The following is a 12134-nucleotide window of genomic DNA, read 5'->3' on the forward strand; positions in this document are numbered from 1 at the left end:
GCAGCTCCGGGCTGGGGGGCCCGCTCTGGGTGTCTGTTCTGGGCTGCGGGCCGAGCTCTCCTCTGATCCGGCCGCGCCGGTTGCCTTCGCTCCCCTGTGGCCTCCCCATGCCTGCTGTCCGTTGCTATGTAGTGAAACTTGGCTTCTTGCTTCTGAAAAAACGCTTTGGTGTCGCAGATCTGTGAGTGCCTCTCAGCTGCTGAAAGGCCCATCCGTGTAGGGGTGTGGGCCCTCCCCTGGGGCCTGGGGTGGCTTTGGGGGTGTTTTATTGCGCCTGTCAGAAAAGGTGTCACCGAAGAGCTGGAATGTATGTTTGGGTAAATGGGGAGCTGCTGTGCAAGAAGGTATTTGAAGACTTAAAGAAGTTGGGATTGTTAAAATGAGGTACTGCTGGTTTAGGTGGAAAACAAAAGACTTGCAACAGCTATGCTTGGAAAAAAATCCTGGTTGATGTAGCCAATGTCTTTTTTTTATTTTATATACATATTTTTTACATACTTTTTATGTACACAATATATGTAGTCTGGGCTGAAATAAGGAACTTTGCTATAGTTTGTGTAATATGATTGTGTATGGTAGTACACAATGATGTATTATTTATTTTTCCCATATATGAATAAGTCAAACTTTTTTTTTCTTTATGCATTCTGCTTTAAGTTTAGCCTGGGGATTCACACGTGCTTGCTGTGCTGGCTGTTGCTCCTAACTGTGGTCTGTTTTCAGCCTCTTAAATAACTTTGGTTCTGTCTTGTTCTGATTTTATTTTTGTAAACAAAGGGGTTTTTTTGTAAGATCTTTTTGATATAAATATATTAATTTCCTTGGATATTGATGCATTTGACACCTGAGTACAACTGAAATAAAAGGTGGCTTGTTTTTAATTACTCAAGACTAATTACCTAACTTGATTTCTTCTTCTCTCTGTGTTACTTTTGTTTTCTGTTGAAACTGCTGCACAAAAAATACAGCTGCAGCTGGCCCTCATTACAAGCTCAGTGAAGGAGGCAAGGTTTAAAACTACATGGAATTGGAACCACCCCATTTCCTGCTCTCCAAGACTGGGGGCAGGAGTACTCGGTTGAAGTTACGACCACATCTACCATGAAGAAATTAGTCATGTAAGATGAGTAAAAAGAAAGTAATTTTGAACAGCTTTTATATATGAAATGAGTTTTATATGAAATTCAGTGGTAATAAAAATAGCTTTCATTCTGCCTTCATAAAAACTAAAGTCTTGTGAAATACAGGTGATAAGGAGGGAAAAGGAGCAATTTTAAAGAGACTCCACTGGACCTATATGGTCGTAGTTACTTCAAACCTTATATTAGTCCATTTCTAGGGTGCGTCATTATTTTACTGCCCAAACCTGTTGTATGACAGGTACAATCAATATGTTGCTGTAATGTTGTCTTTACACTACGGTGTTTTTTTTTTTACACTTGTGTCTCACTACTATTGTTACACTGAACAGTGTCCTTTTAAGATCTTTTGTCTAGTACTTGGATGAGATTTAGCTTCTGATTTTTATCTTCAGAGAAAAAGGTAATTTGGAAAACTCCTCAACAGAAAACTCTTCAAACTGTCTATGGACTGGATCTAGTGCTGGGGGAGCTGTGTGGCTCAGCACATGAGCTTGGTTTCAGCCTACGTGAGAAGGACATGCCAAAAACACCATGGGGGCACCTCTGCCATGCCATTGAGACAGGTGATTTCTGAGCCCAGAGAAGGTGTCTTTGGTCAGTGAGTGACATGATTGTCCCCAGCTGTCTGATGGCTGCTGCTTTCAGAGGCAGACTTGCGTATTTGTGTTTTATAGACAAATGACATTTCATCAAAATCTCAGTGAAATGAAGCTGTCAACTTCTTCCCCATTAGAAGGTCACAAGATTATAAATTTAGCTGTTTGTTTCAAAAAGGGAAATGCTGTAAATAACGTCGCCTCTGTAAGTCAGGTGGATGATAGAACAAAACTGAACTTCTGTAGATGGAACCGTTTGGTGGAATTCAGTTTCAGTTTTGAACAGCCTGGTGAAGTATGGGCACTCTGATCCTTTAGTAGTCTTTGGTTTTAAATGACGTATTAAGGCAGTTAGCAACCCATCAGCATTGCACCACAGTCAGAAAGAACTCAATTCTCTTTAACATCCTCTTTTACATCTGCTCTCACTTTGTATTCAAAAACCGTGCACTTTTCCAGTGGGATCACTTCTGTTTTAAAAAGAAAAAATGGGGAACTAAATCATGTGTGTGTCAGGTGTTTTTTTTTAAACATAGACAGTCGTGAAGAAAGAGCATGCACGAATCTATTCTCTTGCAGCAGCTGTAGTAGGAGGGCTGTGGGCTATGTGATTATCTGCATCTCTTACCCGACTCGGATTGGTAAGTCTGGGCTTTTTGTCCTTTTTTTTTTTTCTTATGCTTTGTTCCAGAATGCAGGCATCATTTACTTTATTTGAAAGAGAGCAATTTTGTTAAGATTACCATATTTTAGCTCTACACTAGCACTATGAGTACTTTCAAAGCAATACAGCAAAATTTTGTAGCATGTAAGGATCTGGGTACCTGTGTCCTGTTTTTCAGAAACAAATGAGGCATGCAGCATTCCAAATTCTGATGAGGGTTCAGCAAGATTTAGACTGCCAAGTACTCTTGTCTCTTTTGAAAATGCCATTTGGTTTCCTAAGTCCCATAAATGCTTAAAATGTTGTCCTGCTTTTTGAATATGTAAATAATTCTGTAGATAAAGTAAACAGTTGTGCTAATGTAACCAGGAGAAGGCATGGTGTACTGCCTTTCTTGTCTGCTTTGCTCTCACTTGCAGGCATATTGCAGTTCCAGTGTTACCTTCAGCTTCAGGGAGGGAACAGTGCCATTCAAGATAAAAAAGAAGCCAAAAAAAGAAAAAGAACCCAAAAAACAGTTGTACTGTGGCAATGTGTAAATTTAGGAGGGAAATTGAAAACTCCCATCTCTCAAGTAACTGGTGTTTTAGAATAGCATTCTAGGAGGAGTTCTGGGATTAAAAAAAGAGTGACCTGGTGTATCAAGTTTTGTTGCAGAACAAATAAGCCAGAGTATATGGTTTGGTTGCTGATAGTTGGAATCAAACGAGTAGAGCAAGGAGGATCTTTCTGGTTATATGTCAAATATATTAAATTTGCAGCTGTTTTGTTTGTGTGGAGAGCTAGGTAGTGACTTGCATGGCATTACTACTGATGTCAGTTGCCAACACCGTGAAAAGTATTGAGCCTTAATTGTCCGTGAGGTAAGTGGAGGTTTTAGGTGTATTTCAAACAGCATGCCAGTATATTATCTTCTCTGGGAGACTTACTATGTGCTTTTTGGTAAAACTGCCTCATCCTTTGCCTCCCCTCTATTTCAAACCATGAGCACACTAGAGGTGTGTGAAGGTACTTGAATTATGCAGACATTAAGACATTTGAAGAACAGAGGAATTTTCTTGTGTCCATCTTTCCCATTCCTCCGCAAGAGGAGTGGTGATGGTCTTTTCCTTAGTAAGTTTAGGTCAGACTCAGCTCTAAATGGAAAGGTTTCCATTGATTTTAACAGTGGGTGAATTGAGAAGAAACAATAAGGAATCATTAAATGTAGTAGATTATTTTGAGACATTGGCTAGCTTTTAATTATTCAGGTGCATTTAGTAAAACTGTGGAGCCTATAGATACACAAACAATACTACTCATCACTTCGCCAATGAGGAAAACAAGTATTTATATCTTTTAAAATCCTCATTAAGAGGGACTCTAAAAACATTTGTGTACGTGAACTGCATTTTGGATGCAGTTTTAGGATACTTGAAGAACTATCGTCAGCTTTTGAAGCTCCTTGGCACCTCACAGGAGGGTTCAAGCCAATTCAGAATCAACCTCAAAGTCTGAATTTGATCTTGATTTCCTTCCTATGTCATCTCTTCAGCTTGTAGAAATTGTTGTTTTTCAGTGGAAAATGTTGATTTGCAACTGATGGTAGCGATATAGACAAGTAAAATAATTTTGCCAATTTTTACAACTTGTAAGTACGATCTGTTTCAACTAGCCACAATGCAGAAGAGATACCTAGGAACAGGAGTGGTATTGCAGATGAAGAATGCAGTTAATGCCTTTCCTATATCTTCAGAATTATTTTTGTTGACATAGTATAGAGGTTAAAATTGTAGAAAAGCATGCAGTTTACTGTTTACTAAAAATAAATATTCCAGAGAAAAACAAAAAGTCAGTCTTTATGAAAAATGCATTATTCATTTTTTTATTATTCCTCTTTGTCCAAATAAGTTTGAGGTACTCTGCCTGTCTTTCTTTCACTCACAGGACTACACGTGGTGGTTAGACTGTTACTCACACTTGTCGTCATGTTGGCAGAAGGCATCTTAACTGGACTCATATTTAAAGAAAGCTGTCACCAAGATAAGCCTCGCAAATCTCATGCATCCAGAAAGGATAAAGAGGGAATCTGGAGACAGAAACTTGTAGACAACCTGAAAATGAAGGGCTTTGCTGATGGACATGAGAAGCAGGATGAGATCTCTTCTAGAAGCAGTAAAATGGAACACAGGTGTGGTCCTCAATGGAGATCCACAAAAGAGGTACCTGCAAAAAATCAGAAAATGCTTGTTAAAGGAACTGTATCACCAGCTTTACATATCCCCAAAAGAGAACAAACCCCTGAACAGATGGATTTGTATAGATCCTGGTCATGCTGCAGCATTTATCAAAACTATCCTGACTTACATATTGGGGGAGACCGTGTCGGGGACCATACATGTGATTCGGGTTGTGTTTTGGACCATGTGTGTGACGAACTCCCCGATGGCCCTGTTTTACTGTCCGTAGATATTCCTCTGGGTCAGTCCCCTCTATGTGAGCATCCCGAAAAGCCAAGTATAAAGTCCCTGTCTGGAGATGAAGCTGGAGAAAGGAGTATCATGCTTGGTGAGGAGCCTCTTTCAAACTCCATGCTCAACAAGTACATGGAAACAAAAGTGGCAGAGCTCTATAAACAGTTTTTTGAAGAAAACTTGACCAGGTGTGGTTCTGTAACAAACCTCCTCACTTGCAGTTTGATAAGGAATAACCTGAATCAGATAAGCTTTCAGATATCACAGGAGCAGAAAATAGAAACATCAAAAGCCAGAGAAGTGCTCTTGCACTCTATAGCTTTGTTTAGTTTGCGCAGCGCTACCAATAGAAATAGCTCTGAGTTTAGTACTCCAAACTTACAAATCTCAAACCCAGCATGCATGAAAAATAGCTGCAGGAAGCAGTTTACATCATGACTGATTTACTTAGCTGGAGAGATGAATATGATTTGGATACAAATATTTCACTCTGTCCTGCTTTTGGCTGGGATCAAGTTAATTTTCTTCACAGTAGCTGTTATGGGGCTGTGTTTTGGATTTGTGCTGGAAATGGTGTTGATAACCCCAGGATATTTTAGTTATTGTGGAGCAGGGCTTACACAGGTAGAAGCTTTTCCACCCCACCAGCAAGGAGCCTGGGGGGGCACAAGGAGTTGGGAGGGGGCACAGCTGGGACAGCTGACCCCAGTGACCCAAGGGGTATCCTGTACAGTATGATGTCATGCTCAGCATATAGAGCTGGGGGAAGAAGGAAGGGGGGGACATTAAGAGTGATGGTGTTTGTCTTCCCAAGTCACCGTTACGTGTGATGGAGCCCGGCTTTCCTGGAGATGGCTGAACACCTGCCTGCCCATGGGAGGTGGGGAATGAATCCTTGTTGTGCTTTGCTTGCGTTTGTGGCTTTTCCTTTACCTATTAAACTGTCTTTATCTCAGCCCACGAATTTTCTCATTTTTGCTCTTCTGATTCTCTCCTCCATCCTGCTGTGGGGGAAGGCGGTGAGAGGCTGGGTGGGGCTTAGTTGCTGGCTAGGCTTAAACCATGACAAACTCTTAAGGATTAGGTTGGGAAATGAAAACATTTACACACTATAGACTTCTTCAAATAAATATTTTAAGGCTTAAACCATACTTTGTTAGCAGAGGAAGTAAAAGTCACTGTTTTCTTTTTTCTAATATGAAATTTGAAATTAATCTCTAAAATACTAGTTGACCATGGTTTTATAATGTATATGTCCTTCTAAGGCTCTGGCTGTATGAGTAATTGTGGTCATGTACCATCGGATTTACTCCTGCAAGAAAAATCAAGACATGTGCTGGTAAAACTTGGCTCTAAGAGACTAATCCGCCCAGCCAGTAAGTAAAAGAGTCAGATTGTCTTTTCTAGACTTTGGATTGGGCTGTGTAGTTGAAGCCCCAGTTTTGGACATTCAGGTTCAAATTTTGCTGCCACAAAGCTTTATTGCAGTGGCTGAAAAAATATTTCTTTGGTTTGAAAAATCTTGTCAGCAGATGGAGATGTTCAGGACTCTGGATTATTTTGTATATATTATCATACATAGGAAATATATCCACATGATACATGAACGAAGATGCTAATATTACTGTATATGTATGTTTGTACTGCATGGGGGGAATATGTTACAATGTAAATCTGGGTGAAATAGTTGATCAAGTTTGTAAACGTATTTAATTTTCTGTAAAAGATGTTTTAAATAAATCCTTACCTCTTTGACAAAATCCACTCAGCTTTCTGTCAGTATGTTGTTATTTTATCTTCCATTTGTGTTTTTAGTAAATTGACTCTGCCTTTATTTCCTTGGAAATGAAGGACCTGCAACCTCGGGAAGTGAAGGCAACTGAAAAGGTAGTGCAAGCTTTCTTCATCTTTGGAAATTTAAATGCAGATTTTGATGCAGAAATTTTGTTGCTTAGCTTTCAAACTGCCCCATTTTCTTCGTTTTCTGTTGCTTTTTCTCAGTAAGAATTTCAACTGGAAATTAATCACTGTGTCACCATTGTAAAATGATAAATGAATTAGACTGTTACCTGGTCTGCAGAAGTTTTCTTCTAGTAAGGAAACCTCTTTGCTCACACTGTGAGAGAGTAGGGATTGACACACCTACAGCGCTGGATTTGCAGTCGTGAAATCCAAATCCAAACTAGCAACAAACTAAATCTATACAGTTGTAAGCTTTATAATGCACGTTTGTGTGCTAATTAAATCATTTTATCCGGTTCCTGATGCCACTCAGTACATGGGGAACGGGATGGGTTATAAAGCAGAGCTTCTCAGCGATATGAAGGAACTAACGTAAACCAAAACCACCTTTGTCTTTCAGACACTTCTCTTAAACTTGGATGCATAATGTGTATTTTTTTAAAATCTTTGTCAACCCTCTAAGAAAATGCAAAGGATATTATGATCTCTAGGTAATAATACATCAAATGCAAACATATTTGTGTTTGTAAATCAAGGTGCTTGACGCCAGTCCTTTGAAGAGATCAAAGTTGTTGAGTTTCATTGGGCTTTTTTGCCTTCTTTTTTTAAATTCCAGCATCTTTGGTTGTTGGGCTTTTTTTAAAATCATCTCTGAGCTGGCATTTATAATGAAAATGTCAGTAGGCTTGAAAGAATGCCTCAGAACACTCTGAAAATCTGAGTTCACAAGGGATTCACCTTGAAGCTTTTAATTCAAGTAATTGAGGTTATTAATTGCGTTTAGTGTAATGGAAATTGTTGATGGGACTTAGAGTTAAAATTGTGCCTGTTTTGGGCTATACAGAGAGGGAAATGGACAGAAAACAGGTATACTGGCCCCTTAGTAAGCTGTACCTGTGTAAAGACTGCACCTTCATGGCACAGGGCTTCTTTTGGAGGAAGAGGAGGCAATCGCCACTGTGTGTGGCATTGTTTGCAGTGTCTGATGGTCCGCTGAATATATCACGTGTGTAATGGAAAGGGAACTATAAAACTTCCGTGTATCTTAAGATTTCCAGCTTTTTCTGGTGCTTTGCAATGTCTTTTAGCATTGGTGGAGCTTAGCTAAAATGTGCGTCTCAATCTATGTACATGATGTCTAACACACATTCAGATGCCAGTACGTGGGTTTAATACGGTATATACATTGAAATTTGAGATCACACCTCAAAGGTCCAAAATAAAACACGAATAGTTGGCCAGCATGGCTACTCAATGTGATAGATTGAATGAGCCTGTCTCAGCATCTGAGCAGAGTGAATACCCCTGGTTTTGAGGTGTTTCTCAGCTTTTTATACACTTTGATCTTGGAGCTGTAGGAAGATGGGCACTCGACTTCTCTTGAATTGCCTCAAAGGCTGGGTATTCATTTTCCTCAGCTGCCTTTGAAAATCCCATGCCTGCTCTTTGGTTCTCATCTTGAATGCCCAACTTTCAATCTTTTCTCTTATTTTTGCAGGCAGTCTTCAAGCTGAGGTAGACTTTTCCATGAGAGCATTGGAGTAGGATGGGTATTTTCAGACAGTTGAAAGAGAAGAGACATTGCTGTAGTTTGGTGACTGGCAGGATTGAGAAGAACCTGCACCTGTGGGAAGAGTGATCTGAGTGGCCAAAGTAAGAAGCACTCAACCCTCTCTCTCCTGGTTAAATGACAGGTGAAGACAATTCTTGCTGAGTATGTAGCTGACAGTTAAATAAAGTTGGCCTCATACATGTCCAAGACCTAAATGAACATCCTTGCCTGATCAGACATTCCCATTTTCCTTAGCGATGCAAGGAATGTAAGTAATACTGAAACTAGTCCTTGTTTTCCAAGAGGTTGATAGGAAAGGATGCTTTGCTTTTAGTAGGCATTGCCCTAATTCCATGTGTGTCTCATTAATCCCCTTCTCAGCATTCAAAGTCAGGTCAGGAGTCCTTTGGAAGAGGCCAAATGATTTCATTAAATTCTGGAGGAGTCCAGAGTGGGCAGCACTCTTAAGTCTTCCTTGGCAGAGGTGCAGAGAATAAGTTAGCTGAGGGTGAGAGGAAGAATATTCCAAAGGGCATCAATAACCAAAGGGTTTGCAATTAACCGTAGAAAAAAGTGCTCTGTGGCATTTGTGCTGCTTTGCCGTAATCTTTGATTTCCCCTGGGATGTATTTATAGTTCAAACCAAAGTCTTGAAAGAAGTTAATTGCACAAGGTTCTTCCTCAGGAAATGTGGAAGTCAGAGTTTAAAGCTGAGGTCCAGACTCCAGTCGTTTTTCTGTCCTTCCCAGCCCTGAGAAATGCGTTAGAGGAGACCTGTTCTTCTCTCCTGCTAACCTCAGAATCCTAGCCCTGGGTATTAGAGCCAACTGAGGTTTCAACATTGATGTTAACAGAAGCAGCAGAAGCTGCTGAGCATCGTCAGCTGCTGCGGTGGGAGAAACCCTGACAGACCTGCGGCTCCTGTCACTCCATTAAAGAAATGGAGCGGCGGAAGAGAATATGGAAATGAATATTCTGTATTTGGCAGAATCTGAGGTTACTGTGAAGCTGTGTACATACCGTACCTTTTCAGGACTGGTTTCAGAACTCTTTTTTTAAATTATTTTTATCAACTATGTAGACAATTTTAGCTAGAATGAAAAGAAAACACAACACAACAAGCAGTGTTATGAGAAAAGCTTGTTATCTGTAGCCTTTATTATAATTATAGCTTGTATTACAACCTGATGGAGGCAAGGAGCGTGCTCCATAATTCATGATAGCAGCTATACTGAAACCGGCCATATTATGGATGCAGATGAAGCAAAGATATATCTACTTGTAAGGATAATACATGACTTTATCGCAGGCATGCTTTCGGGTTTTATTTTTATAGAAAAACATAAGATGACTTAGTTTTTAGAATTTTAATAAATGAACAGTTCAGAGGAGGGAAAGGGAAAATGATTTTTCAGCTAATTTATGTAGCTACTTAGCACAATAATACATATTTTAGCAGTGCAAATGAAGATATAGATAAACGCACACTGTTAATGTATAGTACCATGGACTGTATTTTGTTACTGATGCTATGCAGTTTTGCCCGTGGAAAAATATCACCTATGTACTTTTTCCACCCAGTATTTGCTACTCTGGTTTAATCCAAAATTTAAATAACTTCTCAAAACGAACTTCTCTTTGTAGGAAGGAAGATACCTGTGATGTTGCTGCAGAATACTTTTTAGGAGCAAAATCTGGGCATTTCTGGAAAGATGAGACAAATATATTTATTATTCACTTTTTATTTTAATTGACATGTTTCAATCCATGACATGCTTTGGATTTATTTCTATTTGAAAGATACTGAGTCATATTCTGAATTTAATTCAGTAAAACTCCATCAGCTACACTGGATCTGTGCCCATTCTCCCTAGCAGGAAAAACAGCTCAGTGAGCTTAAACTGTTGGGAGAATCGCTTAAAAGGTGTACTTTTCCAGGCTGCTGAAGGACAGCAGATGCATTTTATTACAAATGAATGCAGTGCCATATTTTACACACATAAGGCTAAATTCTGGCTGGCAGTTATGTTTTCAGAAAATCTGAAATTGAAGGAGAAATACTGCTGAAATAATGCTTTCATTTCCAGTTCTCATTCGATGTTCCCACAGGGAAATGTTCATCGGGTGCTGGGACCAAGACCCTGGAGTAAGCTGGGCTCTTTGAGTTAAATCTACGCAATTAACTGAGACCTATAGTTAGGATGTCATTCCCCAGCCTCTTGTCTGTTGGGGCATATAAGCCCCTATAGAAGGTGACTTAATCTACCTGGGTGCGTAATAGGGATTTTTACATGCCAGATCAATGTTAACAATTTTTCTGCTATCTGTTAAATGGTCAAATGATGATATCTAGTGGTGGTTTCCTTTAGTACCTTTTAGTTCAGGATTTCCAGAGGTTGACAACCATTTTGCAAATAAATCTCCAAGTCCACCTCTCTTTGGAGGGAGGATTGTTTCCCACAAAAGAATGCCCAGCTGTGCAGAATAACAGCTTCCATCAACTGATGTTCTTATATTCTCCAGGTTAAAATTTAGAGAGGTGGTAATCCAGCTTGCTCTCTGTTAGTTTACACATGAAATTACAATCCTGATTTTTTTTTCCTGTTTTGCTCCTGTTTCACATATAGGTTTCCAAAATGTAGCTATTTGATTTTAATTAACCTACTTTTCTATTTCTTTACCAGAAGAACCTCACCACTTAATTCCTGCCTGCATCTCCTTTGGCTTAATTTATTTGTGATAACCCCATCAATCCATTTGGAATATAAATCACCTATGTGGGTCAGCAGCCCCTCAGTAAATGAGCGCCCAGCTGCTAACAAACTCTGTCACTGCCACATAGTACGTCCTCGCTGCCTGCGGGCTGCTAAGTGGAAATAGAAGTGTTTGGTATTGACCCCAAGAGGCCAAAGTCCTCCTCCTCCTTCCATCCTGTCCCACGCAGGGACTGCAGATGTTCCCTCTTCTCTTGAGGGCTGTGCTCTGGGGAAGGCAAAAAAAGCTGGAGGAATATTTGATGCAAGCTGGGGGGGATTTGTGTGTCAATCAGCGACGGGACTGCCTGGAGCTGAATTACTGAAACTTGCATAAAATGTGCTGGGGCTCTTCTGTGGACTATGTCTAGCAGGACTTTATTTTGCTTGGGATGCTTGTTTGGGGCTCTCTTTCAGGGTGAAAATTTGGCATAATTGTTACAATCTTGTTAATTTGCTACTTCTTGGAAACACTCTGGCATCTTGCCACTTTTCCTGGGGCTCTGTTTACTGCTGGTTTTTTGCTGAAAGACAGGTGAGCAAGGGGTTGAGGAACTTCACTTGCTGAATGGTAACTGCAGGAGACCAGAAGAGCTGTGTCTTCAAAACCAACTGCAGAAGAAGCGCTGAGACTCGCAGGAGTTTTCCGTGTCTCATTAATGCTGCTTCTCCTTGAGGGTAAGTGGAAACAGCATCTTTCCTAAAGGTAGCTCCAGTTCTGTAAAATTGAAATATGCGGCTCTGAACTCTGTAAAACTCGCTATTGGGAATATAAACTCTCCTGTGAGGACAGGCTGAGAGAGTTGGGGTTGTTCAGCCTGGAGAAGAGAAGGCTCCAGGGAGACCTTAGAGCAGCCTTCCAGTCCCTAAAGGGGGGCTACAAGAAAGCTGGGGAAGGACTTTTTACAAGGGCAGGGAATGACAGGACAAGGGGCAATGGCTTTAAGCTGGAAGAGGGAAGGTTTAGATTAGATATAGGGAAGAAATTCTTCCCGGTGAGGGTGGTGAGGCA

At 40.3% G+C, this 12134-nt stretch overlaps 1 protein-coding gene across 1 annotated transcript; it reads left to right on the forward strand.

Moving 5' to 3' along the window:
• Positions 1 to 4369: 4369 nt before the first annotated feature.
• Positions 4370 to 5293, forward strand: LOC104158895 (uncharacterized protein CXorf21 homolog). The gene has a single exon (XM_009696656.1). It carries the CDS (start codon positions 4370 to 4372, stop codon positions 5291 to 5293), a length of 924 nt encoding a protein of 307 aa, XP_009694958.1.
• The last annotated feature ends 6841 nt before the right edge of the window (positions 5294 to 12134 follow it).

This window comes from Cariama cristata, unplaced genomic scaffold (genome assembly GCF_000690535.1).
Source record: "Cariama cristata isolate BGI_N322 unplaced genomic scaffold, ASM69053v1 scaffold33093, whole genome shotgun sequence".
NCBI classification, from domain to species: Eukaryota; Metazoa; Chordata; class Aves; order Cariamiformes; family Cariamidae; genus Cariama; species Cariama cristata.

Coding starts and splice junctions, on each gene's coding strand:
- LOC104158895 (XM_009696656.1), top strand. CDS start 4,370: ATGTTGGCAGAAGGCATCTTAACTGGACTCATATTTAAAGAAAGCTGT.